Raw genomic sequence first — 21,308 nt, forward strand, 5'->3', positions numbered from 1 at the left:
CCGCGGCGCCGTAGCCAATGGGAATGCGAATTGAGGTGCCGTTTCGCTTTTACAGACGACAGATACCGGCTTTTTCGCTCCCTGGGTCATTTGAGGCTTTCGTATCAATATCCTTCTTGTACAAATACTTGATACGACCTCCAGCGACCTCCATTGAAGCAGATTATAGAGGGGTGCTGTGCACGCGGCCGTTGACACTCCGGCTGACACATGGCCGCGTCACCGGCCTTGTGCACAGCACCCCTTTGTTTTTAACTCTACACCCTTGCCGCTAACATACCTTCAGTCGTTGCCGCACCCACCCGCCTTACTCCCTCTCCCCTTTCGAAGAACCCTACCTATATATACTGCGCCGAGGAAAACATATGTTGCCTTCAAGGAGACAAGTCCAGTTATCGAAACGTATGCTCCCACTTCTACCTTGCTCTTGTTTTGCTCATTGTCTTTAATTTCGATCTCCCGCATTCCCCGTGTTTTACCTGGAATTGCCTACATTGAGCGCTTTTTCTTATGTAATTGGCTGAAAAGAGGCGAGGGGCACGCTCAAGAGGAGTGGGTTTCGATGGGGCCGAGCCAGTGAACTGAAAATAGCTAACCGGATGAAGAGGGTGGCGGCGGGGTCTGCGATTGGTCAACTTCCCCTCACTTTGCTTCGAATGGCTGGTCGAAAATCGTGGCGATGATGAACGGAAGGTTAGAAAGGCTCAACAAAGAAGAGATGGCAGAGCGATGTTGTATACGTGCCTGAAGGGCTCAATGACGTTATAATGCCACGAAAAAAGTTTTATTATATGCAAACAATTTATGCTCTCTGGCAGGTGCGAGTCGCCAGTGCCTGATCGATCGGCGTGCAGCCATGTTCTATTCCTTTCAGAAAGGGGCAGACTCCGGCTGTTCAGAAAAAAAATATTTAGCTTTGTTTGGCGTAATAACGCATCTTTAACGCGTATACGTCACTTTGACGTGGTATGTTTTCACGGTTGTGTGACGTCGCGGGCCAGACAGGTGAAGTGGGTGCAGTCCGAAACCTTTTGACCGATAGCAGAGGGCTAATGGCAAAAAGCCGTCGAATTAGGAATAATTATTTTTCTATTGTTCAGTCGAATCACGTATAGTGTGTACACGTCATATCAGATGAGGAGCTGTCGTGGTTTTCGTGACTCCGCGTAACAGACAGGCGAAGTCGGTGTGGTCCAAATGTTTTTGACCAATCGCAGAGAGATGACTGCAGAATTGGGATAGAAAAGTTCGGAATAGCTTTACGTTATAGCACCCCATGTTTGGTTGTTCAGTTAGTAATTGAATGTTTGCAAGTTTATACAGCCCATAAAACTACTATCCTTACTATGTGCAACAGTCTTTTAATTTTCAATCGCAATCTATGGTTCAGATTTCGGGCAAAGCTGCGACTTTTTCCTTAAGTGGTGTTGAACAAATGTAGATAGCAAGAGTGCTATATGTGTGGGCAAAGTAACCGCCTCATCGTACTCAAGTAACAACCGCTTCTACATTTTGGTGTCTGAACGCAGGGATTAAAACCTAACACCACGCGACTGATTACCGTGTTAATTATGCCACCACGATTTTCATCTCATTTCGCGTTATTGGAAACGCAGCTCACGGGTAATAATCTCAATTTTGTCGATAGCTGACGGCAAGAAAACGATGAAAACCACGTCCACGCAGCTCCGCATGAGCATTTCTTCATATCGGTGATGAATATTTCGCTTAATCCCTTCTGAGGTAATGTTAATGAGGATTGCATTCAATCTACTAGAACTGATGTACACGTAGTCTGAGTAGCATAAAAGGCACCACAACTGGTCCTTCGAATGATGCCATCTAAGCGCTGGCAGGCAATGCTGCGCCATAATGCAGACTCCCCAACAGCGGCCTGCTTATACGTGGAATAGTAGGCAGGTGTCTCACATGTGATCCATTATGTCGGCCTGAAACCTCAAACTCTTTTTGTTTGTTCAGCAACAATGTCAAGCGGACGCGAACTCTGTTTCCTCTTCGAGAAACAATGGATTTTGGTCACCACTGGTTGATCAGTCAGTCGACTCGGTGGATATTGTGAAAGAAGTGGGAAGATTGTTGCTTGTAGCATGAAAAAATAAAGATATAGAAAAAAACCATGCCTACGAACGTACCACCTAAGCATATTTTTTTGTTTGTTTCTGCAGTGTGTGTATGTCTGCGTGCGTGTGTTTTCGGTTGTCACTTCTGTAGAGGGCTTACGAGCACGGCTGCTTTTCACGTCAACGCTACTTACACATATTTAGAAGACAGAACGCCCACCTGGAGCCAATTGTGGAAAGAAAACTTAAGAACCAATAAAAAAGAAACAATAATCATGAACAAACAGGATGACAACCGCGGGACTCTAGCGGTGCTAGCAAGTGTTTCTCTTTCAAAATTTCCCGAATCGCACGCTGTTATTGTAAAACACTAGTGCATGCCAGTGAACCCTCAAGTGCAATTTTCTGCACCTGTGCCCAATGGGAGCCAGCAAGGAAGGCTGTCATTTAATGTATTTCTTATTCACACCACATTTTCGCCCATGCTGAACTGACGGCCCTAAGTCACACTTTTTTCGGGCAAAACATGACAGCGTGCGCTGTTAATTAAATTAAAAGTTTTAGGTGCCAAACTACGATCTGATTATGAGGCACACCGCACTCGGGAATATTTTGACCAGCTGGGGTTCTGTAACGGGTAGCTATATGTAAGCACAAGAGCTATTTATTCCAAAGCATTTCCGAGCCTATCGCCCTGTTTCATGGACAGATATGTGGGATAGTGAAGCCTATCTAACCGTTTTTGTGCGGCAGTCCCGGTGATAGCTGTAGAATATTATGGGTCAGTAGGATGGCTGGACATGTACCACTGGGTATTAGTTTGCTTCATACCTTATATCTTGCCATTACAAACATTCTGGCTGACTTACTATATATACAGGGTGTTCTAAATTAAGTTTTATGGTTTTCCTAAAATTAGGCACTGTGAGGCACGCGAAGACCACCTGTGCAAATAAGTTATGTGGTCAGAGTGACACAAAGTGAGATTATAATTATCGCTGTCAGCAGCCCAATTAACTAAACCTGAATAATTAACTTTTTGTTGACTGCAGTAAGTGGGTAAGTTTGTATTGAAAAGTTAGAGGCAGTCGTGTTTCTACACAGTATCAGTCTGGTGAATTCTTCTAGCGTGTTTGTGTTCCGAGATATGCGACTCCAAATTTTAATTGTCATTTGCATGATTACGCATGCAAGATAGAATCGGCGCAAAGCTCCTCCCTGATGTGACGCGGCTGTTGCGGGCGGCGTTTAATATGACAACGGGGTGGAGGCATTGGCAAAGATGATAACTGTCCCCGTTCCCCTCTTGGCTGGCGAGATAAAAGAAATCGAAGATCCCGGAACCGCTGTCGCAACACGCGACCGCGCAGCCTGTAACGACGGCGGCAGCTGCCATGCCGACATAATGGCGCGAGCGGAGAAGCCGGAGGGAAGTGCGCCTGCGTAATGGTGACTAGACGAGCGGGCATGGCCCTTGCCTGGGCCACGCAAATAGAGTGACTGCTGATTTCCAAGCATTGTAAGTTTTATTGAAATCAAGAGCAACAACTTCACGGCACACCGCGCTGTCATATCTTGATTTCGCCAGCCGAGAAGGGGAAAGGAAACAGTTATCATCTTTGTCTATGCCTCCACCCCGTTGTCAGTCTGAACGCCGCACGCAGCAGCCGCGTCATATCAAGGAGGACCTTTCCGCCGATCCTAACTCTCTTACATGCGTAATCACGTGAACGACAATTCAAATTTGGAGTTCCATATCTCGGAGCACAGACAGGCTAGAAGATTTCTTCGAACTGATACTCCGTAGAAATACCCCTACCTCTAACTTTTCAATACAAACATACCCACATACCGCAGTCAACAAAAAATAATTATTCAATTTGAGTTAATTGGGCTGCTGACATCGATAACTATCATCTCACTTTGCGTCCCCTTGGCCACATAACTTACTTGCACAGGTGGTCTTCGCATGCCTCCCTGCAGTGCCTAATTTGAAGAAAACCATCAAGCATAATTTTGAACAGCCGCTATAAGCGCTACAGCCCAGTATCCCTGCATAACAGTTAGCCACCACAACAGTTATAATTGTACGACATTTCTCTTCAAACCCTGAATGCTTCGCATTGCATAGGCGTCAACTGTGCCAACGTGTTGCATTGTCGCCCTCATCCAAATGACGCCGCCGCCGCCACGGCGGGGATCGAACCCGCGAAAGCCTGCGCTGCTTTCATTATACTTAGTGTACGCTCTTAGTGCTGTTGGTAATGCATGCCTATAAACAATTGATTTATTGTGATAGTAAAGCGTATGCTTTACAAAAAAGCGACTTGTGATTGAAAAGTGACTTGTGATGAAATGTAATAGCATGTGACATGCCTTAATGATATAATTATATGTCTCTGGCGTGATATTTCTGCTCTTGAGTGGTTACGTGTTTGCTGGTAGCGGTTCCGTCTTTGCTGCCGATGCAACATTTCCTAGGCCTGAATTCTGGTGGGTGGCGTGATCAAGTATCAGCCACCTAACACGCAAATGTGTCCGGTGTATGTGTATATGTTGTAAAAGCCTGTAGAACTTTAGGGGCCCCTTCTAGCGGTCACTTCTTCATGTATTCAACGTTTATGCTTTCCTCTACGCTCTTCCCACTGCTTTGCTCCTCGTGAAAGTACAAAAATGCATCGCAGGCATCAATGGTATAGTTTCTCGTTTCTTGCTTTGGTAGCATGGCGAGAGTCGACTCTGCAAACCAAGATGCAGCAGCGGTACAGTTGTGGCGACATTTCTTACAGCCACTGGCGCTTGCTTAATGAGATGTCATGGCGAGAAAGTGACGCCAGCAACTCGCAAGCTATGTTTGGAGCCTGTACCAATAAAAAATCATACGTGAAACATTCACAACGTCCAGCCTGTTTCGGGCTCTGTCGATACTACAATGTATCACAAGATCACGCCTAGGAACGACGCAAGTGTTTGTTTAAAAGCCACTTTTAAACCACACTATGAGCAGTACTCAGGAGTTTTGCCTCTGCTTTTCTCAACGGTCTGTGTGATTCTGTTTGTGTCAAGGCACGTCTCTACTGAGTGTGTTCAGGTACGCCCACTGCTAGCGGGAACATGGGAGCCCGTGGCAGCGCTCCGCGGAGCGCCACCACCGATGCCTCGTGATATGTTGCTGTTCTCGACGGCAATGGAGTTTTGTGACTAAAATGGAATTCAGACGACAGGATAGATGGCCGATCCAGCCAACGTCACAACACCGGAGTCGATGCTGCCAATGTCAGGTGTAGCAGCTCGACGACCTCCTCGGAGTAAATTGGCAATCCGTACCGTCATGTAAATCAAGCCTAAAAGCCAGGTCGCGAACGTGGCTGCATTCTTCTTGATGCAAAGGCCATAGATAGCGCAGCTACATCTGCACTGCAGAGAATGAAGACTAGCTAGCGCACACTAACCTTTCCCAACCTCAGTGGGTTTATGGCAAATACTGAAAGACACACTGGCGCAATTTGTATGATGCCAACATTTCATATGGTCTTGTTCTCCGTAACACTTTATAGAGAACTACCGCGTTTTTGCGCCACTTCATTTCTTCGAAAATCGTGGCGCAATGACTAGAGATGTTTCGAGTGCTAGAGTATGAACACTCCGCGACAGTTGGCGAGGTTGATGCGACCAAATATTAGACGCTACTTGTTGTCGTTCGCCCATTACACAGAAGCTGGGTATGTCACTTCTGGAATGCCTCACTGGTCCTTGCTACGTTGGATTATGCCACAGTTGTCGTTGAGAGCTATAAAATCCAGCGCTCATCGCATCACGGGCTCAAACAAGACAGGCTGTATGCTTCGTCCTACAGGAGCGGAATTCTCTGGCGATCACTCTCAGGGATTTTGGAGTGTTCGTGAGACGGCACTGTACCCGTCGAAATATACAGCCGATGTTGGAATTGGTACTGTGTAAAGACAGCGAACTTGGAACAGCGCCACAAACGGTTTAAGCATAAATGCGGCCGCGTCCCGAGATAGGCAATATGGCCGTAAACATATTCGCGAAAGTCATCACCCAAGATATCACCCCAGCTGTTTTCCCCATAGTTGTTCGCATAGCCGCATGGCTGCTCCAATTTTAACCCAGGATTTTCGCCAATTTTCCACAGTGCCAGCCCAGACACCGGAGAGTTATAATTTACATTTGTTTTCGAATAACTTGAAAGCGCGGTGTTTCAAAATTGCATTCTTTTTTACAAATCAATAAAATTTTTGTATGATACGTCGCGAATGAAAACTGCTATGGAAGTATTATTCCCATTCGAAATTCTGTGCGCCTGCATGAGCATAATAAATCAGCCTGCGTACATTTGGCTCTCTCATCACTTTCATGAATACGTAGAGTCGCTAGTGCGCGCGTTCTGCATAGAAACCAACGCCATCGAGGGCCACCACAGGAGAGACCGGCGCTGCTGTCGATGTGACGTAGCAAACAACATCACGTGACTCGCTTTGTCGCCACCAGCCACGCCAGTGCTGCTCGCTGCCTTTCATCCCGAAGGCAGTAATTTGGTTTATTGTTTCAGCATGGTTTACTGCTCGGTGCCGCTGTGACGAACGTATTCGACGGAACCTGGTGTGAGTTTTCATGCGTACTCCAAAACCAAGCAGCGGCAGGGGGGAGACAATCAACTTTCATTGAGCCCTTAGTAAAGGTTGGTGCGCGCTGGCACCAGACGGGGTGGAACCTTCTTCTGAGGTCCCATTTGCGTCCAGCAGTTCCTGGCGGCTAGCCACCAGCGCGAGCGGGGTTGGTAGGTCGGGGCTGGACAACAAGGTCTCCCATCGCTCGGGGGGGGGAGAGGGGGGGAGGGATGCTGGGGGGTTCTTTAGCTTAGTGCACTCTGCAAAAATGTGTGCTAGAGTGCCTTCTGATCGTCTGTAAAACGGGCATGAAGTGTCATGCTCTGTTGGGAACATCTTGTACAAGAGCACGGGACGCGCTACCGACCCTGCTTGCGTGCGTTGCACGATCGTTTGCTGCCTTCGGCTAAGTTGCGGATGTGGACGGGGAAGCCTACATCTGGCGCTTCTGAACATTTGGGTGATGTCTTTGTAATTTGTCACGAGGTGCGGTAGCTCTGGCTCGTCCTCGGCCCGGATTGACAGTTCTCGGACCGAGTGGTCGGCGAGTGCGTCGCCTTCCACTTGCGAGTGAGCCGGGGCCCACACGGAGCTCAACGGCTCATCCCGGTGATTTGCGTTTGGTGAGGATCGCTAGTGCCGCGGAAGAGATGTTCCCCTTGCGGTAGTTTGCGTAGGCGGTCTTGGAGTCTGCGACCACGGTCAGCAGCAGGACGCATGGTTGCTAAAGCTGAGAATGGGGAAGCAGCCCAACATTCATTATCGTGTGTGTAGTGAGTACTTCGGCGAAGAAGATTTTGTGTACGGCGTTGGTCCGGGACTGTACGTATTAGAATTTACGACGTTTATTTGTGCCAAGCTGGTGTGCCTTGTTCCCGGAGCAGTGCCAACGCAGAACCTTCCTGTCTGGCCGTTGGACCGTCCGAAACACGCCGAGCTTCGCCGGAATCGGGAGCTGGAGATAAGCTCGCGGCTGATTTCCTTCAGGTTGCATAACTTGTGGGAGGTTACGCGCAACGTGCAATGCGAAACCTGACGATTTGCTAACCTTTGTGAAGCGCTCGGTTTGATTAGATTACCTAAAACATTTATAGCGGGAGCAATTATATAGACACTCCAAGCGCATTTTACCTGTCGCCGTGAAGTTCCGTATAAATCCAAGGGCGAAACTGCATCGGGGGACTGGCCGCTCGAGACACTTTGCGTGTATTCGCGGGCTTCTTTCACGCTCGGAAAGACTTTTATATAGCACATATTCAGCAACAGAAAGCTGTAGCGGCAGTCTTTCGTGTTGCTCTACAATTTTCTCCATGGCACTTTCCATCTAGTTATAATATTTTAGAAGTTGTTTAATTAATTGAGACTAAAAATCTAATTATGTGGAATGAAAAAAATAATTTGAGTACCTCCAAGCGACGGCAAACAATATTACCTCGGTTCTGTCGAGCTACGTGGCATTCACATATCTTTAAACTCTTGCTAAAATTAGCTGGGTCGGTAGCTAACGTCGTGCTGGCGAACATGCAAAAGAACAGAAAGAAGCAAACAGCACAGCTTTGAAGTGTGCCATGACACATAAAATGAATAAAGCAAAAACATGAAATATGCATTGAGCTTTTTCAAGTGTGACCCACTGGCCCAAGTATTTGTGTTTTTAATGTATGACACACTGAAACAAGTAATTGAATATATCAGACTCTAGTCACTTTGGTGCATGTACATATTGTGTTGGCTGTGTCAAAGTGCAGGTGACGGACGGGTGGCCGCTGGTGCAAGTGCCTCGTGATAATGTCCCCTTCAGGAAGAACCACATTGCTTCTCCTTGGCTGAAACAAAACACAAATGAGAAAAAATTTTCAGGATCCACCACCCCATCTGCATCAGCCATAAAAAGATAAAGTTATAACTTATTATAACTACATATATATAAATCAGTAAATATTTCTTATCCGCTATAAAAATGCTCATGCTGTGAAACATTGAAACAACCTACTGGTATATGCATTTATTTACCTTTTTTACACATGGCAAGTCAATAACTTTTCTTGGTGCATACGTCTCTGCTAAGCTTGCCTTCTGAGATTTGCCCACCGCTGGGGCAAATCAGTTGAGGATAGAAGTTGAACGCTCTGTTTTGCGTGTATGTACAGGAGCAACGCTACCATATGCCTGCATTTGTGTTTCCTATAAAATAGTCAAAATAGTCAACTATGCATTAGCATAGAGAAGTAAACTTAGTTTCTACAATTGACTCAGCACGCTTATTGCCTACTTAGTTCAATTTTAATAATAGGATAACTAGCTTGAGCAAAAAGTAACTACATATTTAAGCTCGTAATATGTGTATAGACTATGCAAAAGCAATTCAGTGTTGCACAGAAGTAAACGCTTTCTTTTTTTTCGAGTAAGAACACGCGTCCATATGCTGCTTTGCAACTACACGGTGCGGTCTTCACTACTCGGCCCTTGATCACTACCTCGCGGAGAGGAACGTTTATTCCAGCTGTTTGCAGCGCAAGGGCGGCGAGAGTGAATTTGTCCTCATGCTTTTCCTTTACGCTGCATATTCGAATGTGGTCAGCCTCACACACTGCCTCTCCTTCTGTTAGCAGCCGTGATGTGCTGAACCGCTGGTCAACGAGATGGTTTATTCTAGAGACTGGCAGAGCCACTGAAAACGAATCATGGTGATCGTAATTAAGAGCCGAGCAAGCGATGCACACTGGGCTCTGCAGCGTACTCACTTGATATCACATTAGTGAAAATACCCTGCGCAGAGAAGCGCAAGGGTGGAAGCATGGATTGAGGACGCAAAAATATAATCGGCTGAAGTTCCACTTATTAAAATACATTGGTGATAAATCATCGTCCCGCGATAATTCTGGTGAAAGGGGCACGCCGCACTCGCCAAGACTAATGCCGCGAGCAGCACTGATATAGCGCGAAGAGCACATATGGCTACCTTTATTAAAAGCCATGCGAGCTTAATAACCGATTTCAAAGCATGATATGCGTCGCCAGTTTAATTACGCCCTCAAAACTAGGGCGAAGCGTTGCTCTGAATCATGCACGGCAACCAACACAAATCGACATCTTACCATTCGGCCGCGCACCGTGCGCTCGATCCCGCTTGCCTCAATAAACATAAATGGCGCCGCGTGGTGCCGCGTGCACACGCTCCAATGCGAGTGGACGATGCCGTACGTTGGCTCGCTAAGTACCTTTGTTGGCCTGCACATCAGGTTGTTTTGCAGCTAAGACGCACACATTCAACGCTGCCAACACGAAAACAATGGTGACTCAGCGGGCTCAGCCACTGGAGACGTCGAACACTTTGCTATTGTTATCCAGTGATGACGTTTTCTACGTCACGGATAGATTCCGGCAGACAGCACCACGCTATGTCCTCGACGCCAGGGGAGGAGGCGTAGCAGACGACGCCGTGCCGCCATTGCGCCGACCCCTCGACATTTCCCGAAATGCCAGCCGTGGCGCTTTTCAGCAGTTTTTATTTATCCTACATGTAACCAAAATAGTTCACAATTTGCCTGCGCATCATTGCCTAATATGCCCCCAATTTCCTACAAATAAAACCTCGGTGAATTATCAATTTCATCCAGGGAGCCGGGAAAAGCCACATATACCGTTTTCCAACTGTTCGCAACACGGCTGTAAAACCCACGAGCACTTGACAAATCACCGACCCTCATTCACTTCAGCCTCATCCGCTAGGCGCTCTGCTTAGTTCTGGACACTTGAGCGCCCTGCAGCGTTGAAGAGATGGTTCTGGCCTGCTCTAATGTGATTTACACTGCTGATGACACGTTCAAAGATACGTAATTTAACCTGCAATGTGTACCCACAGCAAGCCGATTGGGTCGCAGTTTTATTGTCTGCTGCCTAAAAGCCGCAGAAAGTGATAAAAACAGAAAAACGAATTATCGAAGAAAAGAGTGGTAATGCGGCGAAGTCAAATTATTTAACTCGGTATCAAACTGTAGTGCCTCCAGTCCATTGACCTTACTTCCAACGAAAACATGTAAATGTTTTGGCGTGCAGGTCGTCATGTTTATTACAGAGTATTGTAGTTGTTCATGTCTACGCGGATGAGCGTTACTGGTTCAAATATAGGGCGCACTTTAGTCACATTATCTAAAATAGTTTATTACATTGCACGTTAATAGTTGACGTGAGAGCAACGCAGAAGACTGTCTTTAGCTATTGTCAGTGCAGAGACGTGTGGTATCGTTGCAAGGGTATACAGCAAAGGTACCGCATGAGAATGAGCCATGCTCCTCTTCCGTATGTTTCTGGAGCATGTCTATGTAAGCTCACGCGAACTCGTAGGCGTGTGTAGTCGTCGGCACAGACCATCTAGTTTAGTGCATCATGTTGCTCATGCGGTTCAGTGTGGCGGAGGCGGTGATTTTGGATGAGTAGAAGCAAACTTACTCGCCCACTGCGGGGCGGGGAACGTCACCCCAACCCCCGCCTAAGACCTCTTCTATAATAAAGTTTATCTCCTCCTCCTCCTCGATTTGTGAGGTAGAGGTGGTGTGCGCTACGGTCGCTCGCATGGCGATACCAGTCATGACGAGGCGCGGAGCTTGTGGTCGCCTTCAAGCAGATGGGACAAGGAGGCACGATGAACTGTAACAGGGAACGCTAATGTGCCGGACTCCTTGTCCATGTCGAGGCCACCATGGTTTCCCGAGTGCGGTTACGTTGTTCGTGTAGTATATAACTGTTCAGTTGAACAAGAACACGGTACTTAAAGCAGAAGTTTTGGAGGGCGTACATCATTTGGGCATTCATGAGCTGAAGCACGCCCTATTCATAGTGACAAGTGGTTGCACTGTTGCTGGCATAGCTGGTGCCGGGAGTCCACTCATCAAACTATTGGAAGTGGTCACAGCGGCCATAATTTATTGAAGACTTAGGACATCCAATGCGCGTAGGCAGTGGAGCAATATGTCGAAATTGGAGCAGAGGTCTAGAGTCAAGCTAATTCTGTGTTTGTTCTTAGTGATTCGCCCTTAAGGCCCATAACCATCACGGGAATAACCTGTATGAAATATGATGCGACTTCACTGATGCGTATAAAAGAAAGGCAGACGAACAAACAAATACAAAGCAATAAATGCACAATTTTGAGGCTCACTTGGAAGGCAAAAGGTTTTATACAGCTAAAGAATCTGGCCTCACCATTGACACCTACATTGAAGCTACGTAATACATTGTCGCTTGAACTGGTGAAAATGAATGTGACTGGTTTCAGCGCAATGGTGTCCCATCCAGAAGACGGTGAAATATGTATTAGGCAAAGCACTACGTTATTGAGCTCAGAGGTCTAGCCAACAATATTGCAGACAGGTGACGTAATTTTTTTTATTTGCGGACACACGTACGTTTATTTCATAATACGCTTATTTAGTCGGTCGAGGCTAAAATATATGCTTACTACCGCATACCAGCACAACAAGTACAGAACTAGGCCTTACTGTCACCATTGTTGACGAGCAGCGCATGGGGGAGCTTATTTAACATGATATCTTGCAGAAGCTGCTGTGCTCTATATACGGTGCTTCAATGTCGTTTGCACATCCATATGGCTGTACTAGCCCATAATACTTTGAGAACTGTATTGAGACACTGCTGCGTGCGCTGCCTTGCACATCATTTTTGAAAGGCATTGAAGCGTGATGCGATTTGTCGATCATTTAAATTAGAATTATTATGTCACCTCTATCCTTCGAAGCCTTGTCCGGCTGTCCTCCCTAGCTGAATGTGCGCCCGGGCACATTCAGATGTCGCAAAATACGTAAGCTCCTCCAGGTATGCAACGGAACGTTTCGGCAGGATTTCTACTGGAGTGCTCTCCCAGAGACATTGGTGGCACAGCGCACATCCCTGTATCTATTAAGTGCAACGCGCTTTGGATGGGATCCCGTTCATCAACAATGAAGCAGTAATAAGACCGAAAACTTTCTGAAAACATTTTCTGTGGAGTTACTAGTGCAAAGGGTCAGTATCAGTTTGCCAGTAGAAAATAACCAACCGTAACCAAAAGCTCGTGCTGGCTCCGTCGTTGGTCCAAAGAAGCATAACAAATGATTTCCTCTATATGATTCCTTATATGATTTCCCCCAGAATCCCCTTATTATTCGATATCGCTACGTAGAGAGGGCTCCTAATTTGGCAGTTTTGATTCCATGAGGTAGCATGCGAGGCTTTATGGTCGCCTCCGAAGCTTACGTACTGTGTGGTACCTGCTATGGCTAAAAGCATGTTTCGGATCCGCCGCATTGGCTGTGAGCGGCGTTGGCTAACACCCCCAGATTTACCCAGATTAGCACACGTGCTCAAATACTCAAGAGGGATGCCAATGAACTTTAATGACAAAGCTGCCTCAGTGGCTTAATCAGGGCGATGGTCATTAGTGAGAATTGTAAAGAAATATAGAAGAAACAGCACGTTGATGATCTGCCAATCAAACCGGCCTCGCTCGCAGACTCTAATAGAGAATTTATAATTCGCCAGTCGCCGACCTGAGAGGGTGGTGTAGTCCAGTGAATTAACACCGCATCCCTTCTATTTCTATCTTACTATCGCGAGATCGGGACGATCCCACAATAGGTATCTGACTATTGGACGAGCGCCGACGTTGCACGTACTGCATGCCACTGGCGATGACATTGCGTTCGGTTCTGTGCTATTTTGCTCCTCTTTGTCCAGGCACCGACTCTATGACATCGCGTCTTTCTTCATTCACAAAGTGGACAGGAGGATGGCCGCCGCGGTAGCTTAATTCGTAAAGCACTGCGCACATAATGCCGTCGATTCGGGTTAGCATCCCTCCTGCGCCAAGGGATTTTTTTTTTCGTTCACTTGCACTTACTTTTACCTCCTCGTTGCGGTTAGCAGTATTTGCCTACGTCCAACACCTTGAATCTATCTATCTATCTATCTATCTATCTATCTATCTATCTATCTATCTATCTATCTATCTATCTATCTATCTATCTATCTATCTATCTATCTATCTATCTATCTATCTATCTATCTATCTATCTATCTATCTATCTATCTATCTATCTATCTATCTATCACCATCGTCATACTTCATCATTATCATAATCATCATAATAATGAACACTTGGTGGCCACCTAAAGTGCTAATTAGTGTTGGCAGGAGAGCAGTGCACTTGGGGTTGTGGCCTAATGGTTAGAGGATGTTTTGTGTTTGGAGTGGGGGGAGGCGAGATCCGTCTCCCGCTTTGGAGGCAATATAGAATAGAGGTGGGTGGTCAGCATGTACGCGAATCAGTCGTGACGTCCCACTGCTGCTTGCGTTGCCTGCTGCAGGACGATGCCATCCACTGAATGAATGTAACTGGGGTCTGCAGGACAGAAAAAAGAAAAAGAGGGAAGAAATAACATACGTGTTACCAGAGAGAGAACGAAGTGAGGTAGGCAAATGGCAGAGATTGTCAGAAGCTTCATTTCTAAACACGCGTGATTTTAGGACCTTGCAAGGTGCCGACACCGAAAATGCATAAGGTAAACACTACTTGTTTTTTTCTCTTAATAAGAAAAACCAGATAATGCAAGCGAGGGGAGCGCATCTACTTTAAAAAAAATATTGCCATAATCATCAAGGATGACCAAAGTCTCGAGTCGTTGTGTTAGAACGTAATATTAACGCCTCGTCCCACATTTCGGTCTTCGTTTTAACGACAAAGCTGATCCCCGATTAAGTGACACACTGACCAGTTACGGTTTACACAAAAGAGACAGCAGTCGAAGCGGCCAAAGGTGTGCAGAACTAGATAAATATTGCCAGAATCCCGTCGATCAGGACTTCCAGGGAAGCGTACTGTGTGGAGCGTGCGAGAGCGACTATTACGTCGGAGTGCTGTGCTTAGCGATTGAAACGCGATACTCAGACAACATGGCGGCCCGTACTTTCTTGTGCCACGGGTGGGCGCTGATGACACTGAGATGACGAAATTCTGTGTCACATAAAAGTGAGAATCTTTTTGTTGCATCTTAACTGCATTCGGCCTCCTCAGCGATCACCGGCGGCGCAAGAAGCGGCGGCCGACATGCTGTCTGAGTATCGCGTTTCAATCGCTGAGAACTGTACTGACTGTACATCTTCATGCGGCGAAATACACGTAACGCAGACGAGCTCATCTCTGAACTGTGGGCATCATCAGCAAGAGTTGAAGTATGCATGGTAAATGGGATCAATGGAATCTAATTCTTGTAATTTAAGCCTTGGATTCAAACTTAAAACATGGAATAAGTTGCAGAATATCAGTACTCATGCGCAAAAGATAAAAAATTGTGAAGGTTGCACATTGGAGCTTTTTCTGCAGGAATGTGCTAGGCACTCTTTTACGTAGCAAATGATAACACACCGTAATGTGAAAGGTTGCTGGGAAGGATGTAAAAAACACATAATGTTAAGCCTCTTTTCTGCAATTTATATTGATTCTTACTCCAATTGTCTTATGGGAACTTCTGTCTATATAAAGCTAGTCAAAACCACATGCGGATATATGTTCTCACTTTTATGTCTAGCTGTTTTGCACTGCCGCACACAACTTAATTGTTATTAATAATTTCCGTGTCAGCGAACTCCCTTTCCTTATAGCCGATAACTTATTGCTCTAAAAGTTAAAATGCGTAAGCCAGCAACGCAATATACCGTACGTATCTTTTTTTCCATACGTGTTATTTGAAGAGGGAACGTGCTCACCCAAAGTACAAGAATTCCGAAAAGGAACATCGACCCATTCCTATATCCAAACCTTTCCACAAGGTATCCAGCAATTGGAGGAGTTATTGTAGCTCTGTAATAAGTAAGACATATTGAGTGCTGAAATTTTATTTAGATACGAGCTGACATATAAGTGTCATTGATACATTGCTAGAGGAACGTTGAATCAAAGTTTAGACTATTGCGAAATTTGATAATGAACGACATCGATGGCCTTGCGGGCTTCGGGATGGGAACAACCGAAGGCACTGCAAGCTATATGTGTCATACCCTGAAACGGTGGGTTTAACAAGGAAGAAAACGTTCGAATCCTTTTCCACCAGCGCATTTCGCCTGGGCGATGCACTTGCTTGTCAACTGTTTATTCCGCTAGGTAGGCACCACAACAAACATGAATAATGCTCTGATGTAAAGGCACTCAGATTTTAGGATGTATATACGCCGAGAGAGAAAGAGGCGGGAGGCTGAGACACATACGAACGTAACAAAAAATGGACTCACCCAAGCACAAGACTTGTAATTACGACGGTGGAAACGAAAGATGTTGTTTTTATATCGTTTGGATATCCTCGTACCCTGGAAATTGTTGGTTTTGTTGTCACACGCACAGACAGATGAGCAACAAAAATTTTAAGTTTTAGGGACACAAAGCGTTGCTCCATATTTTGTATTGTGATTCCCGTGATGACAGAGGAAGTCGTAATAAGCGATTGAGCGTCGGAAGGCGACAAGGACGTCGTCAGTAGTCAAAATAAACAAAATATGCTTCTGCGCGCGTCTCCCCACGCCAGGAAGCGTCGCATGGTTTCCATTTCACTTGCCGGCGTGAAGTCGACGCTGTCTGGTGTTTAGGTCGACGCATACTGGAGTGCTGACTGAAAAAAGCTGAGACCGAGTTTCGCTAAACGCGCTGATAAGCGTGCTACGGTGTTAACTGAGATAATGGAACGAGTTGTTTACCCTTTAATGTATTTTTTATGTTCTCAGCAGCCTCTTGGCTCACATGGCACAAGTATACGCTTTCTCTGAAAATGAAATAAACCATTGTCATGTTAAATTTTGGTGCGGTCAAAGATATCATTACACCGACCAACCACATGCGCGCTATTGGCTCGTGGCACACAACAGTTAATGCGGGCGCCGATGGAGTATACAGCCGTCTCTTCTTATGCTTTCTATATGTTAACCGGGGTTGGTATAATGGCGCAGTAATGTACAACAAAACGTCGCTTACAATATCCAAATTGTCACGCTCTACCATCGCTGAAAAAAAAAACGTCGATAGGCAACAGTGGCAAAGCAGTTGAGCATATGAGGTAAGAAGTTTGCATTCAGATATACGCACACCCGTGAGCAAAAGTACATGGACCGCGGGAGCGCTTGGCAAACTTGGCAAACTGCATCGACGCGCCATCTTGCGGCGCGGTGATTGCTGTAGAGACTAACGCTCTAGCGGCGGTGTGCATGCGCGTCCCGTGTAAGTGCCATCGGGTCACGTCGCCTTCCTGAACGAGGTACGGTGCTCGACGATGAAACGTTCAACGGGGGCAGCCGCATGTGCAGCTTCATCTGCTCCGTCCCATTTGCGCTGCTCGTTCACTGAATGACTGCGGCAGAGCTGGCTCGCGCGTCCGTCGCAAGTCTCGGTTTGTCGGTTATCGAGCGGTCTACTGTATACTCTACCACCTTTTGACGCAGAACGCTTTGATTCTCACTGCGGTCTTATGTTATCGGAAGCGCTTCCAATATCAGCTGCCAGTTATTCAAGCATGGTTTTCCCATCGGTGCCCTTTGTCGTGCAAAAGCATTGAAACTGTTTAAGGCCGATCCACACGACGGACCAAGACCGCGGGCCGCTCGGTCACGTGATGCGACGTCACGGCCCGGCGCGGTCCGGTCCGGCGCAGAGCACATCCACACGGCGGACCGCCATAGCAGACGGCAGAGCAGACAAACCAGCTACACTCTCGGCCAGAGTCATCATTGTCATCATTCCGGCTCGAGTCCCACAAATCCGGGAACTGCTCAACGAGGTATACAAAACGAAAAAACCTCCTCGTCACTCCAAGACGACACGGTGTTTAAAAAATATATCTGCTGAACGCACGTGTAGGCGGAACGGCGGACATGAAACGAATGGCTTGACCGGCTTTTGCTGAGCCGAAAACTAGATTGGATTTGGCTGAAGACACTCTGTTGCCGGACAATATTCATTGGCTAAGCGAAAATCGCTGCGCTTTGCATGCGGTCCGCCGCCAAAACGGAAGCGGGAAAAGAATCGGCGATTTGTTGGACCGCGAGGGCCGCGGTCTTGCGCGGGCCAACGGCGGTACGCACGAACTGGTGACGTCCTATCACGTGATGTGCGGACCGCGGTCCAAAAGCGCAATTTGGTCCGTCGTGTGGATCGACCTTTATCGGCACTTTATGAAAGTAGCAGCATCACGTCGGTAGCAAATGTTGGAAGTTCTTCCGACAACATAGCACCGTAGTAATAAGCAAGCCATTCTGACAGAATCTCAAAACGTGTAAGAGTGGGCGGTAGGCCCCGAGATAACAGGAGAAATGCAATGCACGACGGACTGCGAACCAGCTTGGCCTCAACCACTCAGTGAAACAGCCGCTGTTAAGAACGGCCAGCTGCCGTGCAAGTTTTGCCTACCAGTTGCGACTGTGGAGGCAACATTCCGGGAGCGTCGCCGCCAACCTCTAGCCACGGCGTGACTAAGCCGACTTTGTGTCGATGACAATACGCGCATCCTCCACTCCGCGTCGCTTCAGCTGGGATGCGTTGTGACTGAAGGAGTTCGACGAAGCAGGTTTTGTGCGCAGCACGACAGCGCGGACCTGATCTCATACGGGCGGGGGAGTTGCCGCGGGAACGCCGAAGGAGGCTCCTTCCCACGCACCGACCAAGACGCAAGACAACGCGCTACCCGGAACGGCTCTGAGTTCTACGAAATTCGTGTGGTGTCGGTTTCGGACAGGGAACACGTGTGTGTGTGCATGTGTGTGTGTAAACCGTCCTGCCGAGAGGCGGATAGTTTGCGATGACTAAACGAACGTTTGCGTCACTTTGTATCGCGGGAGGACCGAGTGTTTAAAAACTGCTGCTGTGCGGATGCTCGACACACTTCTCTTAAGCGGTCATGTTAGACTGATGTACTTTCTCAAACAGTCATGTTAGACTGATATAAATACTCTAAATAAACCCATATTCCTCTTTCTCGATGAGAAGCAGTCCTTCCCTTCATCAACGTCCTCAGCGTGGATAAGTTGGATGACGGCATGCGCCAGCTACCTTCGAATTCATGCGGACTCCAATCTTGACAACGGATCACGACCGATGGGATTGAGCCCCTAATCCTGACACCGCGCAGATATGACGGAGCAGAGGAAGTGGCACAGGCGGCCGCCGGTTGATCGTTTAGTCTACCAGGGAAGCAAGGGAAGGGAAGCACCATAACAGACTGTGAGATGTGATGGGATACGCAGGTTTACGGACGCTTGAGCGGGGTCTCGGCAGCAGTCTCCACGCTGGCAGGGGGCGCGTCAATGAAGTCTGGCACCCGCTCCCGTGGTCCGTAAACTTTTGCTGACGGGAGTAGGTGGTCAGTTTCTGTACAGTGCCCCACCACCTCCCTACATGGTATACAGACATAAATGCAAAAATTTCTGCAGTGACATTTTCATAATTTTGTGACAATTTCCTGTTGCAAAAGACTTGCAGTAGCAGGTCGCTTATTTATTAACCGCCTAACGCTGGATGTTTCTTGAGATATTTGCAGACTAAAACACGTTGATGACATCATTCATTCATGGTGTCGCTCATTACCCCAAAAACTAACGGCAAGTATCGTCAGTGTCCCAAACATGCTTGAATAAGTTCATCGTGATGAAACTTACACAGCGTGTTGTAGTGCGTGACAATAACCGCAAACAAATTGAGCGGCCATGCCTGCCCCCGTGAACACTTGAGAGAGGTATACCATCCACATAGCTCTGAAGAGAGAAAAGAAATAAGCGCCGAAAATTGGCTCTTGACCAAGAACGAATGACTTGCGAGGAGATATTGGGTACTGCATTCATATTTCTCATCAAGTTCTCAAAGCTATAATGTTTGTGGCATCAGCATTCTGGAATGCAAGATGGTGTAAATCTAGGGAGAATATTTCGTTAGATAATCCCCCCAAAATTTACACGTTTTACTGAAGCTGTCCTTTTTTATTAGGTGGTATTTAGGAATCATAATAACAGAAGTTCCAATCACATAAGTACACTAATGTCATACTAAAACTGAAAGTCAGCTGAGAAACACAGCGACACAAAGTCCAGTTACATAAGTGCACTAAGGTAAATCCTAAGTCCGCTTCCATAACTGGACTAAAATCAGAGAACATAAGAAAGCACGGATTAGAATAATGTGAAGGTAAATAAAACCAGGCATTGAATTGGCCAAAGTCAGGCGAGCGAGCGAAGCAACTTTATTACGAAGTCAGGGAAAAAAAAATCCATAGAATGCGCTTATCACATTTCAACATTCTACACAATAGTTTCCAAGAATATTGGTACGTGTAGAAAGGCACAGACGAAAGAGGTTATTTACAGGCTATTTACACTGGACTGGAGCCAGAGCACCAGGCCGACATTCACGCACGCCAAGGGCACAGACCCACTTCGTCGTCGTTCTCGGGACGGCTCGTCGCTTGAGCATCGCTCGATGATATCGTAATACTACCCCCCGGCGGCAAAAGCGCTGTCACGGTGCTGTTAAATATCCAAGGGGCGTGAAGAGTTGTAGTGTTTGAGTCGGGGACGTGCACAATGTCACTGGTTGTCACAGCAGAGGACGTAGTAGGCGTGGCTAGAGCGATTTCGTAGGTGACATCGGTCACTTGGCGAAGCACGCGATATGGGCCCGTGTAGCAGGAAAGCAGTTTTTCACAAAGGCCAACTTTGCGCGATGGTGACCAAAGCAACACGAGGGTGCCGGGCACAAAATTGACATCACGGTGACGGAGGTCGTAGCGTTGCTTTTGTTTGTCTTGAGAGACTTGTAGACGAGCGCGCGCAAGTTGGCAAGCATGGTCAGCATGGGCGATAGCGTCACGGGCATAAGCGCTAGTTGATGCAGTGGTGGACGGAAGCACAGTGTCCAGTGGTAGCGTTGGTTCGCGGCCATGCAAGAGGTAAAAAGGAAAAAAGCCAGCAGTGTCGAGACGGGAAGAGTTGTACGCAAAGGTGATGTAAGGTAGAGCCTGGTCCCAGTCACGGTGGTCGTCTGAAACGTATTTGGATAGCATGTCTGTAAGGGTGCGGTTCAAACGCTCAGTGAGGCCGTTCGTTTGAGGGTGGTACGAGGTGGCAAATTTATGCTGTATTGAGCAGGCACGCATGATGTCGTCAATGACTTTGGTTAAGAACGTACAGCCACGGTCTGTTAGCAATTGACGCGGAGCACCATGAATCAAAATGACATCATGCAGGAGGACGTCCGCAACATCAGTTGCGCAACTAGTCGGAAGAGCGCGGGTTACGGCGTAGCGGGTCGCGTAGTCCGCCGCGACTGCAACCCACTTGTTTCCTGATGTAAATTCCGGAAATGGGCCGAGAAGGTCTAAGCCGACACGATGGAAGGGCTAGGCAGGGATGTCGAGCGGCTGCAGGTAACCAGCGGGGAGCTGGGAAGGCTTCATGCGTCGTCGGCAAAGTTCACAAGCGGCGACGTAACGTCGTACGAAACGGGTAAGGCCCGGCCAGAAAAAACGGCGACGTACACAGTCACAGGTACGAGATGCGCCGAGGTGTCCT

General features: G+C 47.2%; 1 protein-coding gene across 3 annotated transcripts in view; it reads right to left on the reverse strand.

Moving 5' to 3' along the window:
• Positions 1 to 8,423: 8,423 nt before the first annotated feature.
• Positions 8,424 to 21,308, reverse strand: part of LOC142585932 (MFS-type transporter SLC18B1-like) — a 63,167-nt gene continuing 50,282 nt past the window's right edge. Inside the window, exons 11-15 of one of the 3 annotated variants that reach the window (XM_075697049.1) lie at positions 19,404 to 19,499; positions 15,999 to 16,073; positions 15,477 to 15,570; positions 14,031 to 14,112; positions 8,424 to 8,538 (exon numbers count right to left, since the gene is read on the reverse strand). In XM_075697049.1, coding sequence (XP_075553164.1) covers positions 8,510 to 8,538; positions 14,031 to 14,112; positions 15,477 to 15,570; positions 15,999 to 16,073; positions 19,404 to 19,499 — 376 coding nt within the window. In that variant the 3' untranslated portion in view covers positions 8,424 to 8,509. Of the gene's footprint in view, positions 8,539 to 13,983; positions 14,113 to 15,476; positions 15,571 to 15,998; positions 16,074 to 19,403; positions 19,500 to 21,308 lie in introns of those variants that run through there. The other 2 variants (XM_075697050.1, XM_075697051.1) reach the window with 2 other exon arrangements.

This window comes from Dermacentor variabilis, chromosome 6, assembly GCF_050947875.1.
Source record: "Dermacentor variabilis isolate Ectoservices chromosome 6, ASM5094787v1, whole genome shotgun sequence".
NCBI classification, from domain to species: domain Eukaryota; kingdom Metazoa; phylum Arthropoda; class Arachnida; order Ixodida; family Ixodidae; genus Dermacentor; species Dermacentor variabilis.